Source organism: Ochotona princeps, chromosome 5 (assembly GCF_030435755.1).
Source record: "Ochotona princeps isolate mOchPri1 chromosome 5, mOchPri1.hap1, whole genome shotgun sequence".
Lineage (NCBI taxonomy): Eukaryota > Metazoa > Chordata > Mammalia > Lagomorpha > Ochotonidae > Ochotona > Ochotona princeps.
In genome coordinates this window covers 83,533,008-83,548,208 of record NC_080836.1, presented here as the reverse complement: position 1 = coordinate 83,548,208, position 15,201 = coordinate 83,533,008, and the positions used below count along the sequence as shown (strand labels likewise).

The 15,201-nt window shown below is 37.8% G+C and overlaps 1 protein-coding gene across 8 annotated transcripts in view; it reads right to left on the bottom strand.

Moving 5' to 3' along the window:
* The window catches only part of MAP2 (microtubule associated protein 2), a 210,951-nt gene that overhangs the window by 22,053 nt on the left and 173,697 nt on the right, over positions 1-15,201 (bottom strand). For 6 of the 8 annotated variants that reach the window (XM_036493202.2, XM_036493203.2, XM_036493207.2 and 3 more), the window contains exon 7: positions 1,803-1,864. In XM_036493202.2, coding sequence (XP_036349095.2) covers positions 1,803-1,864 — 62 coding nt within the window. Of the gene's footprint in view, positions 1-1,802; positions 1,865-4,639; positions 4,775-4,940; positions 5,148-5,318; positions 9,042-10,546; positions 10,793-15,201 lie in introns of those variants that run through there. The other 2 variants (XM_036493175.2, XM_058664935.1) reach the window with 2 other exon arrangements.

Below are 15,201 nucleotides of genomic sequence, written 5' to 3'. Positions count from 1 at the left end.
AAGACCCAGGAGATTGAAAACTTCCTAAAGGTTTCCAAAAAAGTCTACTTACAAGTTATTTTCCTTATGGGAAAAATGTTTATATTGATTTCTACATACACTCCTGAAAATTTCTACCTTTCAAATACTCACCAAAATAATAACTAGTAACTATTGCTCTCTTTTGAGGGACAACTGTGTTCTAGACATTATACTGCCTGTGCTTTTATAAAATTTCTTAAAGTAACACACGACACAGGAATTCCTATCCCCAACTCCCTTTTAATACCAAATGCATAGGCAGGAAAAGATCATACAGCTAACATGTATTCAAGACTTGACATGGCTTGTTTTATAGCCTTGCTCTTCACTACCATTAAGATAAACAGAAGGTGAACTTATGAACCTTGAAATCAGATTGTACACCAAGTAAAGACTAATATTACAAAAGTGAAAAATTTGTTCTGCTGCTTGCCTTAGTTTAGGGCTATGCCTAAAAATATTTTCATAAAAATCAAGTATTTTCATTAAGAGCCTTGAGGACACAAGATGATGTCAAAAGAAACCACTATCTTTCTTAATAAATAAAAATTAGTACTCTAAACTCCTTTTGTTTAGAAGACTAGACAAAAAGTTACGATTTACCCTCTATATAGGATTTCCTGGAAACTGAAAACTGTGACAAGCTGCTAGTAAACATCTTTCAAATTATTTGTTGTAACTTCAAGATTTCATCAGTGGCCTTTAACACTTTTTGTTCAATTATGAAGCAGTAAAAAAAAAATCTTGTGTTGGTTTTGATTTTCAAAATGTGATTAATATGACGAACATAAAATAAAATTCAATCAAGAATAAACAAAATATTTATAAACATATTAAGTAGTTAAGCATCATTAATACAAGTAAAACTATAGTACACTCCATTTCCATAACTGTTTAGACATGGAACAATTTATAAATATCTTGTAAAAATAACAAACACCCTTATGAACAGTTACAGGATGTGTGCAGAAGTGAGGAATAAGTGAGTGGAAACTTTGTGAAGAACAATTTGGCAAAATGTAGCAAAAAATGTTGAATATGAACATTCTCTTGAAGCAACAACTTCCTCAGTAGTAAATTATTCACAGAAATATACTTGGACACATTCACAAACTTATCCAAAAGTATTTTAATAGTAATACTGTTAGAGTAACACCACAAACAGTTTGAATGTCAAATAATAGAAAAGTGATTAGTTATTATTGTTGATGAATACAATGCATTGTTATGTGGTCACTGAAATGACTTAAAGGGTATATTCACTCTTCAATTAAACAGTTAACACATAATGTTTTCATTTTTGTTGCTAAATCTGCAATGTCTAAAAAAAAAGATTTTACATCAAAATGGTTGCTGTGGCTACCTTCAGAAAAATGGCTAAAATTGACTTTTATTTCTCTTCATTTGTCTATATTGCTTAATTTGGTCACATACTTGTAATGAAGCAATGAAGACAGATTTTAAAATATAATTAGTGGTGATGATAATAAGATGAGTTTCTTCTACCAGAAGCGAATTAATTGGGCTCTCACATTTTCAATAGATCACTGTGCTGTATTTTTTATCTTACTAATAAAGGATAGCTCAGCTCTATCCTCATTACTATCACATACTGTATCAGTTCATGTACATGCCATTAAGAACTCTTTTAGCTAAGTGAATAATTAACAATGACACTTAAGAAAAAGCAACAGTGGATATCTAAGGTTGTTAAGACATGGCGGCAACTAATTACCAAAACGAACATCACATGAAGAACAACAAAAGTTTATTTTACTCACCGAGACTTTGTCCTTCGCCTGTTTAAATACACTGGGAGCCTGAGTCGATTCACCACCTGCTGCTGTGGGAAAGAAACAACCCCGGATTTAACAGCTAAAACCCACATAAATGTTTTTTCAATATCTTCTTGGATATTCTGTTGTTTCAACAGGTTAATGTAAAACAAAATTCTGCTTATTTTGAGATGCACAGCTCCTGGCTCTAACTACAGTGTGTGCTCATCAACATACTCGCTACTCTGACCCCGTAAATACTGAAGCAAAGGTAAGTGCACCAAATAATGCCAGGGTGCCTTTGAGTCTGTCTTACAAAATGGTCAATTCTTGAAAATGGAATTTATGGAATAGCAATGGAGTGCTCTAGAATTTCAGGAAAAGGAATCTGATTTGTTTCCAGGGTTTGCATGATACACAAAAACAGTTAGAGAGATTTTCAAACTCTTGTTCTGGAAGCCACTGGCATATCCAAAGATACTCCTGTGCTTTACACTCTAATCTGTCTTGGTCAGCCAACCCTTCCCCAATAGGAATAACGCATTTATTTGACGTGAGAATGTACAATTTTAGATGAAAAGAAAAATAAATTGTCAAGGGCAGGAAACATGAGTGGAATTTCAAGTTCAGTAAACACGGAACATGTTCTACACATGCACTTCCTCTATGGAATTATTACCACCACATCTGTTACTGCTGTTTCTTGTACTCCTGTTGGACATTTCAGGTTTCAGTTTGAGACTCCCATCTTGCCTAGCGAGTGTATTTTCTGTTGACTTACCAGACTTGTCTCAGCATTAAAAACAATTCTCTATAATTTGAAAAACCCTCTGTATTTGGCAGCTATGTTTAGAAAATGCTCAAGCATGTATGTTACTTTCTGAGATAAAACTTCATAAACACACTTATCAATCTCTAAAATGATTTTCAAAAACAGCTTTTTTTGTGTCATTTGTGGCTTTACCAGAAATCCTAAGTATTTGCCCCATGTGTTAGGCCATTTAGGACTGACCACTTAGATTATTCACAGATTCTAGAAGAGATTTTTAGGTAAACAGTCAAAATTATGGCTTTCTATTGCCTTTGTTATGTATCTCAAATTCCTGTGGTATACAGGTTTTTGCTGAAAACCAATAATATCTATTTTTATTTCACACTTTTTGATCTGGAAATTTGTCTAAAATAAAAAAGGATCTTAAGAAGCTCAAAGCATTTATATTTCCTTTAAACAATATGGGCAATTTATTTTAAAGGTTAGTAAACTGAATATTGTTGACATGTAGACAGGTTATTAAATCATTTTTGCATTTTCTCCAAAATTACAAAATCCTTATAAAATCTTCTCTTTTTTCAGAAAGGAAATAGAATTTTTTGTGCTCAAGTCAAGACATTCTACTTGCCTAACCAGTTGTTTGACTAGAAGTGAAACTTCTAATTTAAGCAGTGTAAAACCCGGAGAAAAAGAGTTCATTTTGACATAATGTACACTTTAACAATGGTCTTATAGCTAACTCCTCATTTAGAGGCATTCCTGATCCTGTCTTTTTGTCAATGTGTACTTACAAAGCCTCAGCTTTCAAATCCTGCTTTAGATACTTGTTCTTAAGAGAATAAACATGATATGATTATTATGAGTACAAACACAAAACACTTGAACTTTTATGTGGCTATCACAAATCAGTTATCTTGATTTTCTCTTATAAAGGCTTATGTGCCCTTAATCTCAAAGACCACCCACACATCTACATAGAGACACTTAGGATACATACTGGAAAGGAAAATAATTCTTTCTTTATTAATCTGATAATTTGTAGATTATAAGCAAGTCACCCAATCAATATTATAATAAAGTATATTGTAAATTAAGATTACCTTAGCACAAATGTACACATAACCCCTAACACTTCGTATTAAAAATTTGAACTGAAATTTGCCTTATAGGAAGTTGTATGGGTTACTATTATTATTTTATTAACTTACAGGCAATTGTATGGATCTTACTTTATTCACCATTGTTTCAAATAGTAAAAATGGAGAAGGTTTAGAAATAAGTCGGTAGCAAAACAGAAATAGCTCTTAATTTATTTCTAACTTAAATTTCTTCTATGGAGGGATCGATTTTAAAATTTCGAATAAAGAATCAAATTGGAAAATTTAGCAGTTTGATTCCAACTCACTTAATAAAATCTCCATAAAATATCAGCTAGAGATGTAGATTACAGAATGGAATCTGTGCTGGTTTTGAATAAGTGTACTAAAATCTAATGAGATTACCAGGCATTTTCATTTTCCTTATTTTATTGTTTTTGCACTTGAAGTAAATTTTATCCCAGAAGTTTACCCCAGGCTTATTTCTCACTTTCAACCTTGAAATCGTCGTACATTCTTGGTGGCTTTCAGTCGTCAACATCAGTAACAGATTTGGTAGGAACAAGGTAGAACTAGGACAAATATGTATGGGTTTAAGCATGAGGGAGATAAAGAAGCAAAATAATGAAAACGCATACCAAGGTTAAATTCATCGCCATCGTCTAACCCAACACAGAGAATGAAAATAGGAATCCCCAGAAGGTGACATTAGAGCACAATGCCAAGATACAATCACGCACTGTTATGTCTGAGCATGACAAAGAAACAGATGGTCATGACCTTTTCTGCAGGGAGGGGAAAAAAAAGAATAATGAAACAAGACATGTAATAGCAAAATCGTTCATGACTTCTGAGATTCTTGGAAGAAAAACAAAATGAAGAAGCTTCTACAGTAATGAGATTTAAAAAAGAAAACAAACAAACAAAAGAACATGTCTATGTTTGCCAGCCACATTGCAGAATTGAGCAGTCACCTGTCGTTTTCCGCTTAACACAGGAGAGATGAGTTGGTCTAGTATATTTGATAGCAGGTTTTAAAATGAATTTCCTGGAAGGAGAGTGGGCCTGAACTTCTGTTTTTTTAGCAAGTTCAGCCTTCTTATATACTGCTATGAATAAGAAAACACAAAAAGCATACCATCAGGAAAAAAAATAAACACTTGTATCAAAATTGAACAAAATTTTATAGATAGTTATTACTGTTAGGTAGTTTCTTCTACAAAAGACTAATAATTATTTCAAAAGCATATGAAAAGAAGTGATTGTTAAATGAACCTTTTTTCCTTCTCACTTCATCTCTGGAGACTGTGCTAGGTTCCTTTTTAGCTATTTTTCTTTCAGGAGTGGAAATTCTGCCTCTCCCGGTTTTAAAAGGCTTTTCTTTTCTATGTTTCTCAAGAGATGATCTCCGAGCTTCCTTTTCAGCTTTCTCCTCTTTAGGAATAGTTTCTAACTGTTCTGTCATGATGCTTCTATCATCATCTGTGGATCAAAGCAAATCATGACAACAATGAAAACATTAGTAACAAACGTACAAGATCTTCCACATACTGAACAAAATGCAAAATAGTTAAAGAGACATTCAAAAATGCTCTTTTAAAAAATAATTCCCATTAGATTATTGGGTTTGATTAAGAAAAGTATAATGCACACCTTGAGTGTCAACCCAGAGGCTGTCAGCGTCCATGATGGAATCATCAATGGTGGTCTCATCTTTGTACTCATCGTAGGTTTCTGTCTTATACTCTGAGAGTGCGACCTCCTCTCTTTCAGGGGAAGCAGGTGCCTCTGGGGAGCCATCCCTGGGTCCTGCCTGGGCTTCAGCTGCCACTTCTACTTCCAGCTCTTCTTCATCGTGAGGGGATGGCCTCCTTTCCATCTCAGGCTGCTCTAGGGCTGCAAATCGTACACTGTGGGACCCGGACTCCCCTTCATCAGTTGTGGTTTGCACGACAGTAATGAAATCGTCCTCGATGGTCACCACGGATTCAATGACTCCTTTGTGTTCACCGTGGCATGTCTCCACAAGTTCTTCCTTGACACCTGGGATACCAAGGTCAGCAATCTGAAGGGTGTCTGAGCGGAAGAGCAGCTTGTCATATTCTCCCCGGGCTTCTATCTCTTCCTCCTCACTTGGTGCCTCTGCTGGTTCAGGCACAACAGCATCAGGCATTGACTCTGTAACATCAGAGGGTGTGATGGATATATCTGGGGTTTCTTTGCTCTCTTCTTTCGGCAGCTGAATAAATTCCATCTGGACCTCGGCTCTCTCATCTGTGGCTAAGTCACCCTCCGAAACAGCAGGTGGGCAAGGTATCTCCACTGACAATTTGAGGGCAATCTCATCTTGGATTAGAGATGATTCTGGAGATGTTTCCTTCTTGCCCTCTTCAGGTTTCAGGGATTCCATGGTGAGACTTTCATGCTCACCACTAGACTCATAGGACTCCTCTTTGTCTACAGCCTCCTGGTGGACCAAGTCAGGTTTGGCCACCTTCTCCTTGACTTCTGTTTCACTCACTTTGGTACCTTCTTTCACGTGACCAGATTCTACACTCATAAATGCATCTGCCTCCTGAGTTATTTTCGATGTTGGGGTCACTGCCTGGGAAGCTTCCAATTTAACCTCTGTTGCCTTTAGCCCTGCAGCCATTTGTCCAAAATCACTGATTTTGACATCCAGTTGACCCTGATCATCTATCTTTGCAGCAACATCCATGTCTGGTTCAGCTTGTTTGAGGGGTTCTGCCTCAGCTACCTCTGGCACTGAACTAAGGCCTTTCTGTGCTTTCTCAGATGGAGCTTCTTTTGATACTGCTGGTTCTTTGCCTGGAGCTTGTTCATGGGTTACTGCTAATCCAAATGTTTCAACTTTATTATCAGCCTCTTCTGCTACCTTGGCATATTCTTTTGAATCAACATGTTCTTCATTCTTTTCTAGAACAGTATCAAGCTTATCATTCACTTTCCTCTCCTGGTCGAATTCCCTGCCTGGTCCAGACTTGTCACCGGCGACAAGTTGAGATGCTTCTTTCTCAACCCCGAACTCCTCTTTGACCCTTCCAGCAGCTGCCAATTTTACTTCTATCAAGGACAAGTCAGTGGCCAAATCTCTCCGAACCTTATCATCAGTGCCTTCATAAAAGGAGCCACTATCGCCTGCTAAATTCTCACTGTCCTGAACAGGTGATGGAAGAGGAACTGTGTATTTATTAAACACACAGTAGCCCATATCTTCGAGCTGGCTGTCTGTTTTCACCAGGACATGGTTTTCATCAGTTACAGGAGGCAAACCAGGACTACTCTCCTCAACCACAGTCTCTGAGACGACTGATTTCCTTCTGGTGACCTCAGTGTCTGCACTCACAGAAGCTAATCTTGACCTTGTGCCTGCCAGATCCAGCATTTCAGGTAGGTCAGGGGCCATGACAGTACCATTTTTGTAATACTCTTTGGCTACAGCTGGAGGCTCGGGGGATATTTCGACTGGAGCATTTTCTTCTCTGGCAGCTTTTTCCTCCTGACTGGGCTTTCCTTCCTCTTTGCTTTCCACTGGGAAGCAAGGGGCCTTCTCCAAGGCAGGTGTGGTGGCTGGAAGGTAATCATCCCCTTCATCCATGCTTCCACTAGTATTGGTTAGAATATCAGAAGCCAGAGGAGAAAGGTCATGCCCCCGACCAAAGTTAAATCCGAGAGCTATGGAATCCAGGCAGGACATGGGCAGATTGATTGACATGCTTCTTTGTTCTATGGCAGACCTACCCCCGAGTCCTAAACTCCTGCTGAGTGTCAGATCATCCTTATTCTTACTGTGAAGATCTCTTTTCTCTCCATATACTTTTGGATCGATAGTGAACATCCTTTCTTGAGGAGAGCTGGGTTCTTCAGGAAGATCGGGTTGGTAAGTCTGTGCAAGTGTACTGTAACCAGCTTCTTGTGCTGGAGCACCGGGTTGGGACTCTTTGCCTGCCTGAAGCTCCTTGTCATCAGTTTTGTGTGTGGAAGATACGGTGTCTGCAGACTCACAGACACTTTCTCTTGTGTCGCTTAGTTCATAGTAGTCACTGCTCAACTGAACGCTTTTAGTCACTTCTTTCAAGGTAGATGTTTCAAAGTACTTGGACATTCCAGACTTATCTTCGTAAAATGACAAGTCAAGTTCAGCTGATGCTGCAGCCCCTGCTCCTTCAATCTTACCTTTGTCTGCAACTTTCTCTTCCAAAAGTTCCTGGATTACACTTTTCTCATTTAGTGCAGTTGGCTCAGTCATGACATTTTCCAAGGTCTTAGAGGTGACTGCTGAATCTGTAACTGCTTGCTGCAAGTCGACAGGGAACGGTTCCTGTTTTAATGCATCTGTGGAAGTCTCTTGACCTCTCTGCTCTTCTTTAGATATTGTGTGATCAGTGGAGGTCTGCATCACACCCGTCTCTCCATCTCCGAGCTTTAGAGGTTCATTGTCTTTTGGTATTGGCTCTTTGTCAAAAATAGACTTTTCGAACTTCAGCTGGATTTCATTTCCAGAAAATGTAGGTTCCTGTCCACTGGGGGTAGGAATCTCCTTTATCTGCTCAGTCTCTTGAACGCTGGCTTCCTTTTCTTCCCCTGAAACTTTCACTATGACACTTTCTTCCACAGCATTAACAAGGGTGTCTTTGGGTAAGGTAATTGCCTCGGAACCCTGTCCTTCTGCCACTTCGTCAGGTTCATCCCTATGTGGCTCTTCCACTTTGGCACTGTCCTTGGCTGTAGCTGGGCCACTGGTTTCTTGTAGAAATTTTTTATCATCTGGCTGTAAGAGGGCAGGAGTAAGTGGCACTGTTTCTGTGATTATTTCATTCTTCATGACATCTAATGGAAGAGTGAAGCTTCCACCTTGAAAGGGACTTGGCATCGGAGAATCGAACTGTTTCCCTTCCCATTTAGGGATATCCTCAAGTACATCTTTTTCCCTCATGGGTGTAAGGGGGCCGGGAGATACTGGAGCAACTAAACCCCACTCATCCTTTCTGGCTTCTGTTGGCATTTCAATGAACCAGTCCTTTTGCTCTTTTGGAGCTGAGGGCTCCGCATGAAGGCCGATGCCAGGAATTACTATGCTTGGTTCTGCCTTTTGTTTCATGTCATCGAGGCTGTCACCAACAGCATGCCCAAATAGAGCAAGAGGTACTTTTTCTTCTTCTGTGTCTTTCATGTCCTTTGCATCAGGGGAAGTTTTGGCTGTCTCAGGCTGAGAAACTAAGGCTGCATGTTGAAGGTCTTCACCAGGCTTACTTTGTTTCTTGAACTCTTCTTCCTGCTTGTCTAAGGGATCGGTTTTAGAGGGAGTCAACTCCTTCTGATCTGGAAACACCATCTTCGAGGCTGTAAGTAAATCTGAAGTAATGGGGTTGATTCTTTAACAAATTATAGGCAAGTGCGTTCAGGCAGTAAGCTTAAAATTATGCTTTGAAATGATGAATGAATGGTAGGGTAAAATGAAAAAAACATGAAACATGCAAACATGCTGTCTTTTGAAAAATATATATGAGAATGTCAGGACTGAGATATATGGGTTCCATAAGTAAAATGGACTCCCACTGTAAATTAATGAGTACAGGAATAGCAAGAAATCACATGCTTGTGAAAAGCTTTTTGTTCTTTGTTTTGTTCTGAAGATTCTATGACATATATGACAGTAGAAGAAAATTCCTGAGCCTTCTTACGGGTAAAATTTATAAACTAATTTGTACTGAATATGTATCCAAGATACAAAAGACTAAATATATTAAGGAATCAAAAAAGACTGGTTTCTACTGAAGTTTTTTTTTAAATAGATATTCTCATTTGGAAATGAACTGGAAAGATATTCAAAGAAAGCCCAGAAAGTATTTGCTAACAAATTTATTTGAGATGACAGAAATGGGAAAAAAATTCTACTACACATTCTAAATTCTTAATTCCGAATTATTTCTTAGTTTGTAGGATAGACAGAAGCAAAATCTGAATTTTTAGTGCTAGAAAAGCAAAACATTTTTCTTCTCATGGTCATATCTTCACTCTCTGGAACAATACCAGCTGGTGAAGCATTGGCCAAGTGCTAGCTTCAGTGACACTTCAGAGAAATGAACACGCTTTTGCTTATTCAAGAATTTGAAAGGCACTTGTTTCAAGGCCAAAGGTATTCCATTGTGGCCACTAGAGTCATCTTGAATAGCCTTGGGGCCACCAAATAAAATTTCACAGAGCAAGTGTATGGGTCATCATTACCTTGCATACTTGTGTATCCTATTGTGACAATTGAAAATAAATACTTTATGAACTTTCGATAAAGTTTAGATGAATGAAAACTCAAGAGCTATGGGGGTGATCAAAGGAAAGAAAAGCATGAGAAGCATTAGCAGTAACTCTTAAGGAAACCAAGCCAGTATTCATTGAAGCATAATAGCACACTGCAGTTGCAAACAAAATGATTCTACCATTTAAGCCTCTTTGTGCCAAATTCCAACTCCACAATTGGAAAGAAAAGCATATGAATTGCTGCCTCCAAAATAAAAACAAAAATATACATGTATCAGCAATGTGACTGGCAAACATTTGAGATGAGAGGGGAGGGTAAAATAAACAAACAAATAAATAAAAGCTCACATAGCATTATCAGCCTGGCTGCAAAGCTTATTGTATCATGGCAACAGAAAACCAAGATTCAGCTGTAGCAGCAGACAAACCAAGCTGCTACACAGCACCTGCGCAAGCCACACACGCTCAGTAAGCCTAAAACAGTTGTCTTGGGATCATGAGAAGTCCCAGCGATGACACAGCATTGGAAAGGCATCAGGTTGGTAAGCCACCGGGAGAAATCATTTGCAACAGAACACATGCAAATCCTGAGAAAGACACACCTTCCCTGGCAGAGGAAGGGGTTTCTACTTCTGGAGACACCTCCATGATCTCTTTTACACTTTCCTCCTGCAGGGCCCCTGCTGGGGAACTCTCTTCAGGAACTATTTGGGCCTCCGCACTAAGCTCCACGTGGCCTTCACTGAGGCCTGTGGGTTGAACTGAGGACTTAGCAGCCTCACACTCTTTCCCAGGAAGAGCTGCAGGTTTCTCTTCCTCAGGCACCGGACCCTCTAGCGTTTCTTCTTCTTAGGGATGAAAAAGATGTTGACATCATGATCACACAACAATACACAAAAGACTGAAATATTATTTAAGGAACACTTTCAGCTCTCTTGGAATATTCTCACAAGGACCTCTGTGTATTTTCTTTCACTGTTTGGATGGACAAATAGATATTCTAACGCAGGTGCATTGTTCACCGGTTAGAAGATTGCAGTGTATAATCTGCTAATAGTGGTGCCTTTTAAAGTGTCATTAAAAGACTATTTTTTTAAGAGCTGAAAGGGTTTTACTGACTGATAACCGTTAGTGGAAATGGCAGTAAGTTGCACGCATGTGTGGAAAGCTTATTGGAGATAAGATGCTGCAGGTTAACAGATGGTTGTGAAAAGATAGATATATATATGCATTGAAAAAACACATTAAATTGGTTAGACATGTGCTGTTTTCTCCAATGTAGGAAGTCCCTACATCATAATCTTGTTGGCTGTAAAATATGCAAATTTCACTGAAGAATCTTTTGGAATAAAATATGTCTTGCCTTGAAATAATACTCAACTCCCTCAGCAGCTCACAGAATTCTATTAAATCTATTTAAGAGATAATGTCAGAGAAAATGAAAACTTTCACTAAGTTACGTAGTCTGTAAAAAAAAAATCTGCCTTTGGAACACAAGAATGAATCATATTATCTACCCCTGAAATATCAGTAACATAGTTTATGTATGATTCTCTTTAACATTAGGAAATAAAGTGCACATGTTATCAATAACATCTTATTTCTGCAATAACATTACCAAAGAAAGGTAATTGAGTGGTAGCCAAACTGCCAAAATATTTTCCCTGAGTGAACATCACACAGAAAGAGTGCTAACATTTACAATGTAAAAAACCAAATTTATGAGCTTGTAAATTGTCATGATTATGTGTTTATTTGCAGTTGAAATGCCAGTAAATAACTTCTATTTTATTGCTTCAGAAAGTACAGGGAAACATATAAGCTGTTTTACAGTTCTGAAAATAAATTTCTATGTAACAGTTGGTTATTGTTTAAATTGCTGTGAGAAAGATGATAGAAAGGAAAGGTATTTTCATATTTTGGAAAAATATTAACACATTTAAAAGGGAGTTAAAAAAAAGAGAGAAATACAACTGGTTGAACTATCTCCTTCCATTTAACATTCACATACTCCAACTTTGTAACTTATGTACATAACTGCCTTAAAATTCTGGTTCCAGGACTAACATTACAGTGCCACAGCTTGTGTTACCAGCATCTCACATGAGAGCACTGAGTCTTGGCTACTCAACTTCTGATCTAGCTCCCTGCTGAAGTGCTCAGGGAAGGCAGCAGGTGATCCAAGTGCTTGGGCTGCTGCTGCCTATGTGGGAGACCCAAACAGAGTTCCTGATTACAGGCTTCAGCTTGGTCCAGCCCTGGCCATTGCCATCATCAGGGAGTGAACCAGTGGATATAATAGCCTTCCTCCTTCCTCTCTTCTTTCTCTATCACTCAGCCTTTCAAATAAATAGATTTTGTAAAAAAAAAAAATCAAATTTTGATTCTAATGTATTATTAAGGGCAATTTTTAAGTATCATAGAATTAGAGATTTAGAGTATAGTTAAGAGAATTTAAAAATAGGTGGTTCAGTAATAATTTATGGATGAAATCTCATGAAGTTAATGTGCATGCTTTCAAATTGATGTAACTTTGTAGCTCTCTACTTTCTGAGTTAGGAAAATTCATGTTTATTTCTACTTTATTTCTACTACAGTTAATCCTTATATCAAAATCCACCCATGCTGCATTTTAAGTTAATGCTCAATATGAGTAATTTTTGTTTATCAGGGTGTCTGAGTCATTGGCACTCTCTTCTTTTCCAAAAGGACCCTTAAGTAGCTTAGTTTCATGAATGTATTAAGTGGGCTTTGCGCTTATTTCTCACGGCCATGGGACCATCTGCCCTTGCAGTAAATATTGCTGCATACAGAAATAAACTCTTATCTGAGCTAGTTATGTTTCTTTCCAATTTGGAAATAAATGTCTTTACCCTAAGAAAAATATATCTTATTAGCTTATTTTTTTTTCTGTGCAAAACTACTCTTTGGAATGAAACAAAGCTCAACTTATTGTCTACTGTGTTCATCCTCACCAAAGCCAATTAAATACTAGAATAACAAAGGCTTTGAAACATTTCCTTCAGGTTAGCCCTACTCTCCTAGTGTGAGTCAGGACTGAGTCATCTGAAGGAGCCTTCTTAGTCTCTAGATGGTCAGTGATGAGGAGCTAAATACATTCCATAACATCTATCTGCCACCTTTCTTTTTTAAAGAGGTATGATATTAATACTGCACTAACTCATTCTATTAACTAGAAGGGTAATTCTAAGTTGGTCCTAAATACATGATGGATTCAAAGATGCAAAAATGATATTCTGGATCATCATCTTTAGCTTGGGTAGAGTGTATGTTCTTCCCCACTGACCTCTTGCAAGGAGCAAAAAGTGGAAAAGTGTTAAAAATGAAATTTGTTTTAGCTTTTCCTTTTTCCTTGTATACATCTCAGAAACAGTGAAAAGGAAGTAGAGCTTTTTTTTTTTTTCCATGATTGAGGCATTTGGATACATATAGCCTCTATAGGGACTTCACTTCCATATGGAAAAAACAGGCTCCCGTCCCCTCCCATACCATATGAAGGCACATTTAACATGGTGCGTATGGTCAAAGCCGCAGGCTGGGGAGGAGGAGCAAAAGGGGACCATGCTTGGTTCACCTTTCTCCTGGCCTAAGTGGACCTCTGCACTCTGCGCTGTGACACTGGGGAGCACACTAGAGGTGGTCCACTCTGAGCTGAACAAAGGATGCTCATAGTACTCCTCATCGGAATTGTAAGGGTCATCATCAGGCACAGACACCGAGATGGAGGGGGCAAGGAGTCTACGCCTCTCCCCGCTGGTGGAAGGTTCGTGGCTGGGGAACCTGTGTAGAGCACCCACTTGATCCTCAGCCCCTTCATCTACAAACAGACACAGGAAGAAACTGCAGGGAGAACTAGACAAGACAGACCCAAGATAAGACACAAGAGACAGAGATCAGCACAGGGACACAGGGGCCACAGAAGCAGCACAGCAGGATGGAAGGGGAACTAGCAAGACCAACTGATGGAAAATGGGAGACAGTGAATGTTTCATGACGCAGGAGCTGCTGAAGTTAGTCTCTCTTTTAAGTCAGGTTGCCTTCGATCTATGATAATTGAAAGCATTGACACCCCTGGAATTATCCATACATTTCTCCCAAATAAGTCACAATACCAAGCAAACACTGGGATAGAAGCAAAGCATTACCAAACAAATGCATTCTTTGAAACAAATATTTTCATGAAAATGATTTCTTCTTACACTTTGAACAACATTTTTATGAGTTGAAAAAGAAGTTATTAGGATCTGAGCGTGTATAATTATGTGGGAAAAAGTCTTGTATGAAATAGAAGTTCAACTTTTTTAGGTTGTACAAATACTTAACACTTCGATTAACTTTTAATCAAGCACCTCAAACATTTATAATTTCAATTCTGTTAATTTTTAATTTGAGTAAAATGTAGCATTCCCTTTTTCTGCTTTGATAAGGATGGAGCAATCCACCTAACCCTTGGCATGCTAAAGTTATTATATTATCCAGCTGCATTTTAAATACCTGTTCTCACATCTATGACTATGGAAGTACAGCCCATAATCTCAAGACAATATTTAACATCATAACCTTTTTTTCTTCTGTTCTGTTTCTTTTTTGAAGGCTAAACAGATACAATTACCTGACGGTTTCTATAAAGTTGACCTCAGATACATCCAGACTTCTTCCATTTATTTTTAGTCTCTAGCTTGTGGAGGTTTTTATATTTTAAATCCTTTACTGCATATTTCTCATTGAACTGCTAAGGAAACTTCTCTAATTTCTGTTCTTTCCTGTGCCTTGGCTTAGAAATCTGTGTTATTTAAATATATTTCCTTAAATACATAACTTTAGATCAGCATGGTTAGCATTTATTTGGATCTTATAAAAATCCAATGAGTTTGAAGGATTATGACAATAAAATCATGCGGTTTTTTATGTGGTGCAGACAAACCAGCTCAGGTTTACACAGCGGGTGACTAAATTTGTTAGTCAGTTTTCCTTTACTTGTATTGACAAATATTTTTAAGATTTCATAACTTTCCTTATGAACAATGAAATCTATAAAATCTATTCATACAGTTTTCATTTCTATGCGAATTTAAGCAGATAGTATTATAGCATTTATTTGAAAACATATTATTGTATTTTTAGGAGAGTAATTTATTTTAATACCCAAGTGCTGACAACTGAAAATACATCAGAATTCACAAGGACACTAAAACAACATTATAAAGAGAAATACTTTTAATATTTATGACCAAAT